The following is a 16913-nucleotide window of genomic DNA, read 5'->3' on the forward strand; positions in this document are numbered from 1 at the left end:
TTTGCACAAGAGAAACACAATTATTATTTAGTAAAACTAGAACAAGGTATAATAATTCAACCATAGAAAATACATAAAGAGGGAGCCAGAGTTGCACAGCAGGTAGGGCTGTTGCCTTGCATGCAGTTGCCCATGGCATCCCACATGATTCCATAAGCCTGCTAGGAGCGATATCTTAGATCAGAGCAAGGAATCACCCCTCAGAACCACTAGATGTGGCACAAAACAAAATAAAATAAAGATATTATGCTGTATAAAGATATAATGTTATAGATTTGAATTATATTGGAAATATTATTCAAATGTGTAAATTATGTGAAAATAAAAATATTTCATAGCAAAACATCATCATAAATCATCTAAAATAATTATTTAGGGAGATCAAGAAAACTCAGTTTATCTCTACTGACATGGCCCAATGGACTATATGTAGTGCTGAGGGAAGAAATTCAGTTGGCCAATAAAAGTAAAGCACAAGGCACCTCAATGCTTAATTTGTTTTTTGTGAATTGGTTAATTGATTGATTAAGATAACCAAAATATTTCTTGACCAGATATACATATTTAAACACATGCATGTATCTGATTCCAAAATTTCTATATTAGTTTTTACATAATTTTGAAATTAAGCCTATTGAATGCCATGAAACTATCTCCAAGTATGCAATATTAAAAAGAAGTCGAGTCAAAGAATATGCATATTAGTTGACATTTCTAAGCAAAATTCAAGTCAAAGTAATGTTCTTTTCTCTACTCTCATCTCTCTTCATTTTACATAGATATCAAGAAGTTACAAACCAGAAATGAGAAATCATACACCAGTAACCTCATTTATCCTCTTAGGATTGACAGATGATCCAAAACTGAATATTCTTATTTTTACATTTCTACTTATCACCTACATGTTGAGTATTGTAGGAAACCTGACCATCATCATTGTCACTATTGTTGATTCCCATCTTCAAACTGCAATGTACTATTTTCTGCAAAACTTCTCCTTCTTAGAAATTGCATTCACTTCTTCCTGTATTCCTAGGTTCTTGTACAGTATTGCAACAGGTGACAAGACCATATCCTATAACTCTTGCATATGCCAAATGTTTTTTGCAGACCTATTTGGAATCGTGGAATTTTTTCTTCTGGCAACTATGTCCTATGATCGTTATGTAGCCATATGCAAACCGCTTCATTACACAACTATCATGAACCACAATTTCTGCAAAAGACTTATCTCTGGCTGTTGGATAATTACACTGTTGCTCATGCTTCCACCAATTGGATTTGATGTGACACTTGAATTCTGTGACTCTGAAATTGACCACTTTGCCTGTGATGTTAATCCTCTTCTGAAGATTTCATGTTCTGATACAGAGTTCTTAGAGAAACTGGTTCTTTTCTGCTCTGTATTTATCTTACTAGTGACTCTCACTTTTGTGGTTTGGTCTTATGGAAGCATCATTCGCACGATTCTTAGGTTCCCCTCTGCTCAACAAAAGAAAAAGGCATTTTCTACCTGTTCCTCCCACTTTATTGTGGTTTCCGTAACTTATGGGAGCTGTATATTTATCTATATTAAGCCTTCTGCAAAAAATGAAATGGCCACTAACAAGGGAGTATCAATATTGGCTACTTCAATCTCACCCATGTTAAACCCATTTATTTATACTCTAAGGAACAAACAAGTAAAAAATGCTGTGGATGAATTGGTGAAAAAGCTCGTCATCTTGAAGCCACATAGGTAATGTTTTACTTGCATGTAACTGAACAGGTTTCAGTCCTTAATAATGAACATAGTCTGGAGGAGCACAGCTGGAAATGAATCCTGAGGAGAGACCACAAAAGCCCTGGGAATATATGTGTTTGCTTCCGCCAGAAAAATAACTCCCCAAATAACTACTGCTATCAACTTAATAATATGCTCAGTTAAACATGCAATAAGCTTAGGCTCCTACCTTTCATAAGATTTTCCTTTATTATCTAACTACATTTGATTCCAATTGTGATTAATTCAATCTTTTCCATAAATATTAGCTCCTCCAATTTTGAAAATAAAAAAAATTGCATGTAAATTATTTGAAGAACCAGTTATAAATTTTTCATATGCTGAATGTCAAATATTTCTATGCAAATTATTACATATATGTGTTCTATATCTGTAATCTAATTCCTATGTACATATATAAATAATAAATATGTAAAAGGTAACAAACAAATATTTCCAATAATATATAACAATTTTAACTATCAAAATATTTAGAAATAAGCAGTATATATAGAATTTATATTAATTTTTATATATAGAAGTATTATTAACATTCACATAGAATGAATTTGTTTTGTATATTTCTTTTTTGGATGCATTTTCTAAGAACTGTTTAGTGATTTTTCTCTTTTATGTGTGAAGGTCATATCACTACCCAGTCCCTTTTAAAAAGGGGATAATGAACATGAATAAGAAACCTTGTATATACCCTAGTAGATTTTCCCCAATTATACAATCTAGCATAATTAACAGCAATGTTATAAGTAGATAAAAATGGTATCATATTCTTAGCGTTTCAGGAGCCTTGCAAAACATTTTGAGGCAGATTACAGTAATTCCTTCATCATAAACTCTTTAGATAACCACAAATGAAAAACATTAACAATCTTGGCTAGCTTTAAATAAATATTCTGGTTTATTCCTTCAGTCCATAGATTTTTAGTTGAAAGGATCCCAGAGTCATAAATCACAAAGGTAATAGTTAAAAATAACCAGCTCAAACATGACTCCTTCCCATGAGGGTCCATCCTTTTTACCCCCCACAGATTTCCGTAGCTTTCTAACATGCTGTTTACAGTATCTCTCATGTGATTATGGGTGGTGCTACATGTGTCTGTTGATGCAACATTAGCTAACAGTGTTAAGGAAAATATATTTTTTCTTTCTTTTTTCCTTTTAATAGTATTTTTTATATTGATCAAAGTGAATTAAAATTTTTTCACAGTAGTATTTTAGGTACATATTGACATTAAATCAGGGGCATTTCCACCACCAATGTTGTCTTCCCTCCACCCCTGTTGCCAGCATGCATCCCTATCCCCCTTCTTTGCCCCTTCCCCCCCGGGCTGCTAGTATGAGTGGTCACCTCTGAGTCTAGCTTTGGAGGTGTCTTTTTCTTTGTGATGGAACATAGGGAATGTGAAACAATCTTTTAAATCTAACCCTAAAGGAGACCATCCTTGGATAATCAAAGTTGGGCTGGGCATTCCTTGCTACAGTGCTCCCATTCCCTTGTGATAGCATTAACCACTGTCCCCTCTCACTGCACGTGAAGCAGAAAGAACAAAGCTGCTCTTCTGGAGACAGGTTTGCTTGAGCCAGAGCCATTTTCAGAGAGAGAACCTGCCTTATATGTGGTTGTATGCAAGATATTTAAACTACAAATGCTGGTAAGGTCAAGAACCAAATGTGTTTAATTTATATGGTGTTTCATGTCCCAAAGAGACTGCGGATGGGGCTGAAGAGGATATGGACTTGAAAGTGAAGGAATAAGGTAGTTCTGGTCTCCAGAGGTTCCAATCTCTGTATCACAAAAGAATCCTCTTCATTATCAGGGTCCTTAAATGGCTACAAAACATGAGATAGGACTGCCAGTAAACTGAAAGGCCTCCTAGGTAACAGATTTTCTCTCCCATGAGCTTCCTGGATTTTTGAAAAATTGTGTATCAATTCTATCATACCCTTCTTTGGGTACCAGGGATTGTACTTCAAAATATGACTTACACACTCTTTAAGTCCTCCATTGTCATTGGTCTACCCTCTTGTTTGTGTACACTATGTAATAAGTCACCATGATGATAATTCCTAGAGGAATTCCCTATTTAGTTTCCTAAATTCATGGTTGGTAACTCCAGTAGCTAAGATTTCCCTTAATATGCACGACTCTCAGGAGTTTACTTTGCTTTTACAATCAAGGATCAATTCAGCACAATCCTAGATTTCCATTCCACTTGTGATGGCCAATTCAACCCCCCACACCTGTGATGAAGGAAATAGGATACACGAGCAAGAAATTTTTGATCGAACACAAAAATGGAACCTGATTTATTGATGAGTTTCTTCCAGGCACTGGGGATTAAACGCATGTGTAAGCAAGCATATATATTCAATATTATAAAAAAGATAAAATTCGGGCCCGGAGAGATAGCACAGCGGCGTTTGCCTTGCAAGCAGCCGATCCAGGACCAAAGGTGGTTGGTTCGAATCCCGATGTCCCCTATGGTCCCCCGTGCCTGCCAGGAGCTATTTCTGAGCAGACAGCCAGGAGTAACTCATGAGCACCGCCGGGTGTGGCCCAAAAACCAAAAACCAAAAAAAAAAAAAAAAGTTAAAATTCCAGTTATTTACAGAGAAAGCTCATTTGCTGGTATTCATAAATCAAGAAAGTGACAAGGACCTGGACTTCTATTCTCCTGACTGGTGGTTTTTCCAACCACAGTGGTTTTCTGCTGAACTCTTTCCCTACAATAATGAGTAATCATAAGGTAAAAATAAAATAGTTAGGGTGGAGAGATAATGCAGGAAAATAATGCACATCCCTTACACACTGTCACTCCCAGTTCAATATCCAGCACCATTTTTAACAGGTCTGGTTCCTGAGCACAGAGTCAGAAGAAATCCCTGAGCATTACTGAGTATAGTACAAAATTAAAAAATATATAGTCCAAAGAACTGAGTTTAACTCTCTCAACAGTTGCTATATTTAACCTTTAGGAAGAGAGTGAAATTACAAAACATTTATGGATAGAATGACGTTTTTCTATTTTCTTTCATTATGTATAAAATAAGAAAAAGGTATTAGAGTGATATTAAGTAAACTCAGTACAGTTTTGCATTTTATTTGAATAAAAATCAAAAATAGTATTTTTGTTTGTTTGTTTTGTTTTTTTGTTTTTGGGCCACACCCGTTTGACGCTCAGGGGTTACTTCTGGCTATGCACTCAGAAATCGCCCCTGGCTTGGGGGGACCATATGGGACGCTGGGGGATTGAACCGTGGTCCGTCCTACGCTAGCGCTTGCAAGGTAGCAAAAATAGTATTTAAGGTGACAATTGTAAAAATATGATGTATCTATTCCTGGTTTCTGAAAATTCTCTAATATGTTAGCTGCATCCCTGCATGCAATTTGGAATTTTTGTTATTTAAGATTATGTATTAAAAACTAGTTACTGAGTTTCTATGACAAAAATAATAAATTTCTAATATTTTTACATGTTATAAATTATAAAAGTAATGTTTTTTTTTTTTTTTTTGTGGTTTTTGGGTCACACCCGGCAGTGCTCAGGGGTTACTCCTGGCTCCATGCTCAGAAATTGCTCCTGGCAGGCACGGGGACCATATGGGACGCTGGGATTCGAACCGATGACTTCTTGCATGAAAGGCAAACGCCTTACCTCCATGCTATCTCTCCAGCCCCATAAAAGTAATGTTTTAACATTTATAAAATTGAGAAAAATAATACAAAATAAAAAATATGTCATACTAAAATTTTAACATGTTTTTCAAAGGACAATGAAAAATGCAATTGATAATTATATATTTTAATAAAGTATTACTTTTTCATTTATTTTATTCTATAACTAAAAGATATAATTGTTAGGAAAAACAATCAACATAAAAACCCTATATTGTCCTCTAATTCCTGCCAAAAGTGATCCTTGAGCAGAAAGAGAAAAATTAAATCTTTTACTCTGAGTATACTGGGTATGACTCAACAACAACGATAATAAAATTGATGTAGGGTAATGTATTTAGCTTAATTAGGGGCCATTTATGACTTTCACATTTCAAAAATTTGATTTGTATATTCAGCAATGCATGGCACATAAGTATTGCTAGGTGTGAACTACTAAATTTTCAAGAATACAGTTCAAAGCTAATTTTCATTAAGGGCAAATGTCAACTATAAATTATAATTTTTATTAGCACAAAATTAAATCTTAGTTTAATAGTAGAATATGCTATCAAAATAATAATAATATATATTTTATTTAGCAGAACATTAAAGAGACTGGAAAATGTAAATATTTTATTACATGCAAAGAGATGTTCTAAATTATGTGGTAGCAAATTGTCTCAATAGATAAAGTAGACCCACTGAGCACATTAAAGGAGTAGATCAAAATTAAATGTTATGCTATGAAATAGAACATATGACCAATTACTATTAAATAGTTGTATTTATTTGATATAAAATGATATAAGAAACTTATACTTAAAAAGTTATATTCATAAGTTACTAAGATATTTTGGAAATTAAGTAAACACTATTGAAAAGATAATCATTCTTAACATTTATTTGAGCATTTTTTTCTTTATATTTCTTAAAATGTTAATGATGACTGTGATGTCTGGTCCCAGTTGATTTTGCGACTTCATTCAGATTGGATTAAGGTGAGTTAAGAAAATTGAGAACAATCTATGGAATAAAACCTCCAGGAGTGACTGCAATGAAAGAACACTTTATTACAGGAGGGGCAGGGGTATTTAAACAGTTATACAACCAATAAGAAAATGAGATTTACCTTCACAAAGAAAAATTTAACAAACTAAAGAGGCATGTGTATGTGCAGCATATCATGTCTATGGACATGACCTATGTCGCTGGGAGAACATGTTTATTAGGGCAAGGGACTTGCGACCTATATGTCAGGGGGAATGTGACCTTTATGGCTAGGGAACATATGATCAATGTGACCGTGGGGAAGCATAGAGGTTGTGCTCTATTAAGGCATGCCAGATGTTTTCTCTAACAGGTGCTCATCTCCCTGTCCCCCAGCCGGAGTGGGACTGCCTTGGCCTATAGATGGCCTCTCTCAGGGGCTTTGCTAGGCAGTCATGAGAGTCTGCCCTACTACACTGCAATCTCAGTGGGGTCCATTCTGTCATTGAAGGGCTTCAGCTACATTTATTTATTTATTTATTTATTTATTTATTTATTTATTTATTTATTTATTTATTTATTTTGGGGGGGGTTTGGGCCACACCCGGTAACGCTCAGGGGTTACTCCTGGCTATGTGCTCAGAAGTTGCTCCTGGCTTGGGGGACCATATGGGACACCGGGGGATCGAACCGCGGTCCGTCCAAGGCTAGCGCAGGCAAGGCAGGCACCTTACCTTCAGCGCCACCGCCCGGCCCTTCAGCTACATTTAAATCCTTAACTTTGTAAGTAATATTAATACAATACATGAAATATGGAGGAGACTTTAAGGAAAGTCAGTTATAAATTTTAAATAAATTTAAATATGAAAAATCCAAATAAAGGAGGTAAGTGAAATGCCCAATAGAACTAACTGTTGGCACACTCACAAATGTCAAAAACAATGCTCTCAGGCATACTTTCACAAGTGTGAGAGTACTCACGAGGCCAAAAGATATACTTCAAGACACATAAATCTGAGGCTGGAGAGATAGCACAGCAATAGGGTGTTTGCCTTGCATGCAGAAGGACAGTGGTTTGAATTCCAGCATCCCATATGCTCCCCCAGGCCTGCGGGTGATTTCTGAGCATAGAGCCAGGAGTAGTACCTGAGCACTGCCAGTGTTACCAAAAAAAAAAAAAAAAAAAAAAAGAAAAGAAAAGAAAAGAAAAGTAAAAAAAAGAAACATAAATCTCCAGTGAGACCTCCCGTGCAGTGGAAGTAGCATGATAGTGGCATAGGAAAGAAGTAACTTGAGATTACAAAAGGTAAAGGAGCACAAAAATTCCACCACACCTTTGTTTACAGTTGCTGAAGAGCTCCAATCACTTGCAATGGATTTAGACTGAATATGTTGCATTGCAATAATAGACACAGGCAGATACATTGAAGATGAGTCTAAAACCTAGAGATAGGTGTTCGCATTCAAAACTACTTCTCCTCTAAGCGACATTCTGTGCTTTAGGCTCTGAATAGAGGAGAAAGTACCAGTGGTGAGTATCACTTTATTAATGGTCTCATGCATAACACAGGTACTTTTCATAAAGCAATCCCTGTGGCAGAAAAACCTCTGTTATACTACACGTTAAAGGCAAAGCCTGTTAAGTTCTTAATAGGATATGTAATTAATTCAACACTAAGTTTTCAACTTCAGTAGCCTCCACTGGGAGTCACAAAATCAAAACAAGAATTCCATTAAAGGAAAGCACTACATCATGTCAAATGAAATACTGAGTGTCCTTAGTCAAACCCAAAAACAAAGATTATATGAACTTTCAACTTCAGCCCTAAACCCTAGTCTTTCTTTTAATAAAATTTAATTTAATTTATTTATTTCTCTTTGTATTTGACCCATACCTAACTGTTTCCAGGGCTTACTCCAGGTCTTGTGTTCAGAGACCACTCCTCAGTGTGGTTGAGACCATACACCATTACAGGATTAAACACAATTGGCTACATTCAAGGAATATAGCACTCCTTCAGTGTTTACCATTGTAGCAGGCTCAACTCACCCTAGCTTTCTAGTGATTCAAAAGCATGAGGGAATAAAAATCTAGAAAAATCTTCCATCTCATCAAGAATGTTAATGTTGGGGCCTGGAGAGATAGCACAGTGGCGTTTGCCTTGCAAGCAGCCGATCCAGGACCAAAGGTGGTTGGTTTGAATCCCAGTGTCCCATATGGTCCCCAGTGCCTGCCAGGAGATATTTCTGAGCAGACAGCCAGGAGTAACCCCTGAGCACCGCCAGGTGTGGCCCAAAAAACAAATAAACAAAAAAAGAATGTTAATGTTATTTAAATGAAATATTCTTCAGGATGATAGAAGAAATAAATTATCTATGAAGAAAAATAGAATCATCTCAGAAACTTATATTACATTTTATATATTACTTATATTATATATAAGTATATATTACTTATATTAAATTTTTTATCAAAATGGAATTGAAAGAGAAAAATGATTAGTATTCAAAGAACAGAATACAGCATCACAAAAATTATCAATAATTTGAAGTTAAAGCAGAAGCTAACATTACTAAAGAAGAGCTAATAAAACAGTGACTTAAATAATATAGAAAATATAGACAAATACAAATTATAAATAACAGCAAAACTCTGCTTATTATTATATATATTTTTGGAATAATTGAATAAATAATAGTAAGAAATCAAAGATTGATCAGACCTTAAACCTTACACAAAAGTCAATTAAAATTGGATTGAAGACCTTGAGGTTATATCCAAAGCCTTAAAGTTTATTGATGAAAACACAGGAAGAACACTTTAAGACTTAAATATGGAAAATGTCTTTGATAGGATGCCGTAGGTAAGAGGATGCCATATGGTAAGGATGAAAATAGGATATCATATGGTAAGGAATCCAATGGTAAGAACTACATATCAAATCTAAATAAATGGGACTATATCAATCTAAAATGTTTCTGTATGGTAAAAGAAACACAGGCTAAAAAGAGAAGACATATTGGGAAATCTTTTTTGCACTCAACACATCATATAAGGGTTTGATATGTAGGATATACAAAGTACTCACAAAAATTAGCTCTATTAAACATAAAATCAAATTAAAAATAATGAAGAGATAAAATAAACAGACGCTTCTCTGAGGAAGACCATCTGATGACCAACAGATGTATGAAAACATGTTCATCATCAGTTATCTTTAAAGAAATTCAAATCAAGACAACTATTAGATATCATCATACACCAGTAAGGATGGCACATATCAAAAATACTGGTAAAATTTTGTGTTGGCTGGGTGTGCTGAGAAAAGAACTTCCACTCACTAGAGGTGGAAATGATGTCTGGTCCAACCCCTATAGAAACATATTGGAGGGTTTTCACTAAACTCAAAATTGAGCTGCCATATGATCCAGAAACCCCTCTTTTAGATATTAATCCCCAGGGCAGAAAAAACACTTAGATAAAAGTATGTATGCACAGTGTCATTCATTGTAGCACTCAGTACAGCACCTAGACTCAGAATCAACTTTGATGTCCAACAACATAGGAGTAGATCATGAAGATGTAGTACATATACACAGTGGAATATACTACATATCAGCAAGAAATAATACAATCATGCAATCTGCAGCAATGTGGATGGAACTAAAAGATATTATATTAAATTAATTAAGCCAGAATAAGGATAAATACAGAATGATATCACTTATATGTGGTATTTAGAATAACTACATGAACAAACATGATGTTCTAAATATAAATATAAATAAATGTCTAGATATTTTTAACACTAGGCACCAAGGTATAATGAGGAGAAGGAAGCAAATTAAAGAGAAATATAAAAGCCTTTTTTCTATTTTATACTCAAAGACTTGCAGCAACAAGAACAGCTGGATTGAACAGGAGTTCAATCAACTCATCATGATAGAGGTCTGTAAATAATGTCTTAACACTTTTATACACATAAACAGATGTAATCCAGGGACTGCCACTACAGTGCTTACTATTAGAATGTTTTAGTATCTTGATTTTATTTTGTCTAAAACAACTCTTTAAATTTTTTTTATCTACAGTGATTTATGTTGATATAGGTTGGTTACCCTAATTTTGCATTTCAATTCTAACATATTATCTCCAACTGCAATGTTCAATATGGAAATGTCTTGACAAAAATAAGCTAATCAATCTATTTTCATTTTATTACACCAGCTATTATAATCTAATACTTATGTCCAAAGAGACCAATGAAATTGACAACTGCATACTATGGAATTTTGTTAGAGAACCCATTCATTAAGTTTATTTTTGCAATGTTATATTTAATTCAATATAATTTACTATTATATCATAATGCTTATATTATTTACTTTCAGATAAGGAGCTAGGATGATTGAGACGTGATATATAACACTCCATGGGGTAGACTCAGTACCATATTTCCCATATGGTCCCCCAAGCCAGGAGCGATTTCTGAGCACATAGCACCCTCAGAGCAGTGGAATAGGAGCAAGGAGTAAACCCTGAGCATCACTGGGTGTGGCCCAAAAATACAAAAGAAAAAAAAAAAAAAGAAACTCTGGTAGTAAAGCATTTATGTTAATTTCTTAATTCTTTCTTTTGATTTTATCCTTGTGCTTATCAGATACAACAGAATGAACATGTGCCTTGCATGCAACTTACAAGGTTGGATCTCCAGCCTAGAATGAGTGACTCCTGAGGGCAGAGCAAAGATAACTCACTGAAACCACAAGGTGTGCCATCTCCTAAATAAATAAAAAAGACTATTGAAATAGAGCTGTCATATTGCTTCTATTTTTGTTCCTTTTAAAAGTGATTTTATCCTGCACCCCATATCCCTCCTCACCCACCAGGCCACCAGTAGAAGTGGTCCCCTCTCTGTCTAGCTTGCTACTTAGTGATCATACAACTGTTTGGTTTTGGTACCCTCCATTATTTCCACCTCTATTTGAAAGGCAAGACTAGATAGTTCAAGTTATGTGGCTTTGTTTGAAGAAAAGAAAAACAATGATACAAAAGTAAATATCAAATAAAAAATCCAGTGAGCACTACAGCAATAAAGACAAGCACCACTTAATAACCATGATCCTGAAATAAAACCATAATAGAGCAGAAAAAAGAAAAAAGAAAAAAAAATGGAGACAACAACAACTCCAATATCCAAACCAAAACAAAGAAATCAAAAAAGATAAATAAATAAGATTATTTTATGTCGTTTTTTTCCTGCATAGGCACAGTAAATATTGGGGACATTAGAAAGGGAATTCGCTTGGTCTAAGAGATACAGGGTTTCTCCACTTTTGAAGCATACTGTCATGGGAATAACTAGACTCCTTGCATGTTGATTTACTCTCCCCTCGGTGCCTTTGTGGTTTATGGAAGACTTCTGCTCCATCATGAGTGATAAAATCAGACCTCTGTATCTAGAGATCTTGGTATCTGCACATGTTAAGGGATGGAGCTTATGATGAAGTCTTTCTTTGTGTTTCTAGAAGTTCTGTTCCTTCACTGTCGTTTTAATCCATCTTCTCTACTTGACGGTCTTGCGATCATCTCATTGCGATGATCCTGTATGGAGCCTGGAATAGACTCTTTCGTTACATTTTCAGAAGAATCGTTCGGTTGCAATTGTCAGTCAGACCTCTGCAATTAGAGAACTTGGTTGTTGTACAGATCATAGACCGAACCCTAGATTAGGGCTTTTTTTATTGGTCCAGGATAGGTTCTGCCCAGTCATGGTTGTCACAGTCAGTCATCTGTAGATAGCGATCTTGGCTTTTGCACTCTTTGACTAGTTTTCTAATTTTGTCTTATTGTTAGATGGTGAGGTAAGACAACCTGCTCTTAGATCAAGTTGTTCCCATTTCCTTGTTTTCATCGCCCCATTTTTCTATGACTTTATTAGATTTTGGGGGACTCAGCTTTTTGAGTGCTTTGTATATTCTAGATATCATTCCTTTATCTGACATGTTAAGTGCAAAGATTTTTTTCCATTCAGTTACTGTCTTCTTGTATTAAATAGGGTTTCTTTCACCATGCAGAAGCTTTTTAGTTTGATGTAGTCCCATTTGTTTATGTTTCATGCTAATATTCTTGCCATTGGTGCTCCATCATGGAAGACCTTTTTGATATATAGGACTTCGAGTGTTCTGCCTATTTTTTCTCACAAAACTTTATAGATTTTGGTCTGATTTAAAGGTATTTTATATACTGTGAATTGACTTTTGTGTAAGGAGTGAGGTATGGGTCAATTTTCAGTCTCTTACTGGTTGTTATTCAGTTGTACCAACAGCTTTTGTTGAAGAGACTTTCTTTGTTCCATTTCAAGTTCTTGGCTCTTTTGTCAAATATTAGTTGACTGTATACTGGGGTTTTATGTCTGGAAATTCTCTTCTAACCCACTAATCGGATGCTCTGTCTTTCTTCCAGTACCATGCTGTTTTGATTACTATGTATATATAGTATAGCTTCAAGTTAGGTAAAAAGATGCCACCCAGTCTCTTGTTTTTCAGTATGTATTTGGCTATCCTGGTTCTTTTGAGATTCCAGGTGAATTTTATGATTGATTGTTCTAAGTCTTTAAAAATGATGTCTGAATTTGGATAGGGATTGCATTAAAACTATATAGGAGTTTAGGTAGGATAGTCACTTTAACTATGTTGGTTCTACCTACACAAGAGCATCTCCTTAGAACCTCTTCAATATCTTGCTGAAGTGTTTTGAAGTTTCCCTGGTATAGTTTTGTCATTTCCCTTGTTAGATTGATTCCTAGGTACTTAATATTTTTGATACTATTTTAAATGGGTTTGTGTTCTTACTCTCTCCTCTACTTTGTTATTTGTATAGAGGAATGCTACTTTCTTTTGTGTATTGACTTTATAGCCAACTTTGCTGTATTGGTTAATTCTAACTCCTTCTCAGCATCAATTGATATGATCATGTGTTTTTTGTCTTTCTTGTGTTGATATGGTGTATGATGTTGATTGCTTTGCATATGCTGAACCAAACTTGAATCCCTGGGATGAAACTCACTTGGTCATGGTATATAATCTTTTTGATGTAGTGCTGGATTCAGTTTGCTAAGATTTTGTTTAATATTTTTGCATCTATGTTCACTAGAGAGATTGGTCTGTAGTTTTCTTTCTTGGCATTGTCTTTACCATCTTTGGGAATGAGTGTGATATTAGCCTCATAAAAGGAGTTGGGGAGGATTCCTGTCTTTTCAATGATTTGGAAGATCAATGGTAGTAAGTCTTCTTGGTATGTTTAATAGAATTCATCTGAAAAGCCATCTGGACCTAGACTTTTGTTCTTAGGGAGTTTCTTAATTACTGCTTCAATTTATTCTGAAGTGATTGGCCTGTTTAGGCTTTCTATATACTCCTTTTCCAGTCTTGGAAGATATTTTTCCAGGAATCTGTTGATTTCTACTGGATTCTCTAGGCTAACAGAGTATAGTTGTTCATAATATGACCTTATAATAAGTTATATTTCTCGGAGTTCTGCTGTAAACTCTCCCCCTTTCATTTGTGATCCTACTAATTTGGGTGTTTTTTCTCTTTTTTTGGTGTATCTTGCCAGTGGTTTGTCTATCTTGTTTATTCTTTTGAAAAACCAACTCCTGGTCTCATTGATTTTTTGTCTTGTTTTCTTAGTTTTTATGTTGTTTATTTCTGCTCTGGTTTTACTTCTTGTCTCTGGTTGTGGTTGGATTTCTTTGCTGCTGTTGTTCCAGCTCCTTAAGGTGACCCTGAGTTTAAACTGTTGATTTTGTCATTTTCCTCTTTCCTGACATAGGCTTGTATTGCTATGAGTTTCCCCCTAACTAGTGCTTTTGCTGTGCACCAAAAGTTTTGACAAATTGTCTCTTCATTTTTATTTGTCTCAAGGAATCTTTTTATTTCTTCCTTGATTTGATCTTTGATCCAGCTGTTGTTGAGCAGCATGTTACTAATCTCCAGGTGTTAGATTTTCTTCATTGTTTCTGCTTACACTCAAGTTCGACCTCTGTTGCATAGTGATCTGATAGGGTGCTTCTAATGATCCTTACATTTGTGATTATATCAAGCTAGCTTATATCCTAAGGCATGGTCTATTCTGGAAAAGGTTTTATGTGGGCCTGAGAAGAATGTGTATTCTGCTTTCTGGGGGTGAAAGGCCCTATATAAGTCTATTAGTCCTAGATCTTCTAATTTTTTATTTAGGGCTATTATTTCTTTGCTATTTTTCTGTCTTGTGAATCTGTCCAGTGGTGATAGTGGAGTATTGAGATCTTCTACTATTATCACCTTTCCCTTCATATATTTCTCCAGGTTTGTGAGCAATTGCCTCACATATTTTGCTGACTCTACATTAGGTGCATAAATATTGACCAGGGTTAGTACTTCTTGACCTAGTGTTCCCCTGATTCCTCTTTGTCTCTGATCACTTTCTTGAGGTTGGATGCAATTTGATCTAATATAAGAATGGCCATCCCTGCTCTTTTTGTTTTCCATTGGCCTGAATAATTGATTTCCATCCTTTTATTCTAAGCCTGTGCCTATCCTGTACTTATATGTGTGTTTCTTGTAGGCAGCAGAAGTCTGGTTTATGTTTTCTAATCCAGTTCTCTATTATGTGTCTTTTAATGGGAAAGTTTAGTCTATTAACACTTAGTGAGATTATTGACAGAAAGGGCTGTCGTGCAGTTGTGTTTTGTAGAGTGATTGTTATTACAATCGAGGTTTTGATTGTGTAATTCATCTCTAAGTAGGTCATTTAAAACCAGTTTTTTTTTCACAAATAATATGTTTATTTTAGTTTGAGAATGATTTTAGTCTTCCCTCACATATGAATGAGAATTTTGCTGGGTATTAGACTCTAAGTTGGAAATTTCTTTTATTCAGTCATTTAAATATCATTCCACTGTCTTCTTGCTTGAATTATTTCAAATGGGTGATCTGTCTTGATTCTTATGTGCCTTCCTTTGTATTTGAGGATTTTTTCTCCCTTATTGCTTTAAGGAGTTCATCTTTCTCTGTTATATTTTTTTTTTTTTTTTTTGCTATTTGTATTACTGTATGCCTTGGTTTTGGTATGTAAGGAACTCTTCTCACCTCCTGGATTTGCACTGAATTCTCTTTCTAGAGGGTGGGAAAGTTTTCTGCTATTAGTTCCCTGACCATTTGTTCTTCCTTTTTCCCTGTTTTCTTCCCCTCTGATCTACCTACATATTATTTCTTTTGTCTTTGTTCATTAAATATTAAATATTTCTTCCAGTGCTTTTCCTTTAATTTCCTTGTTGGCTTCTTGGTCATTTTTTGTTTGCAATTTATCTTCGAGTTTTTCTATGTGCTTCTCCAACTGTGTGATTCTGCTTGTATTGCTTTTTACAGTGTTTTTTATTTCCTTTAGTGATTCTTTCATTTCTCTTACCATGGCTTGCATTTCTTTTCTCATGGCTGCTTTTAGATCTTCCTGATTGGGTCTGCGCAGTTTGGTGGACTTAGAAATTTGTTTGAATTTCTCTCCATGTCCCCAGATGTTAGAGTCTTCCTTAGTTTACCCATATTGCTTTGCATTTATTGTTTTGGTTGGAGTGTAGTTTATTCAGATTTCAGCCCACTTTTGCTACCTATGGCGTGGGGCTGGGTCTTTCTCTGGAGTGTGGCTCTAGGTGTGTATGCTGACTGAGGTCCCTGAGGTTTGGCCCTTCCCATATCCTCTAGTCAAGCTTGATCAGCCATCGGTGCAGTTCCGCTCCTGGCCACAATGGTGGAGGGCCAAGCTGTGTATATAGATCGCTCACCCTTCACCCTGGTACCTGACAGCCAGCAATGCTGGGTTCCAAGACCTGATTGCTCTGAGAGCAGTTTGCCTGTTTCCCCTCCCCCCAGCACCTGAGTGCTGGGCGCCACTGGGTTCCAGAGATTGGTCACTCCAAGCTCCGGTTGCTTGCTCTCCTCCCCCCAGCACCTGATGTCTGGGCACCACCAGGGTCTGGGGCCTGGTTGCTCGGAGCTCCGGTTGCCTTATATCTTTAAATTTTTAAAGAAATATTTTCACTTACATGGTGAGTTATAAATGTTTATTTAGTTTCAATATACTTTCCAACAGTAACTGCTCATTGCAATAATTAAAAATTCTGAGAGCACATCAATCTCCTAAAAATGCTGTAATAACTTGGAACACACGAATATATTGGAACTCTCAGGGTTATATACATAACTAAAAATAATATTATCATCCATTCTTTGTGTAAATATACTTAAATTTTGTACTACTGGTGTATATATTTATTTTACTTTCTAGTCCACTGGTCTGAATTAAATGATTATTTAATGTTATTTAATTTAATATTATTTTATATTAAAATAGTAATAACAACTCAGAAATTTTCAATACAGTTCATTGTTGCCATTATTTTGCTCTGAAGTTTTTTTGTTGTTGTTTTATTTTTTTAATTTTTTAAT

The 16913-nt window shown here is 35.3% G+C and overlaps 1 protein-coding gene across 1 annotated transcript; it reads left to right on the forward strand.

The window, feature by feature from the left end:
* The first annotated feature begins 803 nt into the window (after positions 1–803).
* Positions 804–1742, forward strand: LOC126022141 (olfactory receptor 6C2-like). The gene has a single exon (XM_049782989.1). It carries the CDS (start codon positions 804–806, stop codon positions 1740–1742), a length of 939 nt encoding a protein of 312 aa, XP_049638946.1.
* Positions 1743–16913: the final 15171 nt, after the last annotated feature.

This window comes from Suncus etruscus, chromosome 11, assembly GCF_024139225.1.
Source record: "Suncus etruscus isolate mSunEtr1 chromosome 11, mSunEtr1.pri.cur, whole genome shotgun sequence".
NCBI lineage: Eukaryota > Metazoa > Chordata > Mammalia > Eulipotyphla > Soricidae > Suncus > Suncus etruscus.

Bases quoted from the DNA above. Each gene is read 5' to 3' on its own strand.
- LOC126022141 (XM_049782989.1), top strand. From the start codon at position 804: ATGAGAAATCATACACCAGTAACCTCATTTATCCTCTTAGGATTGACA.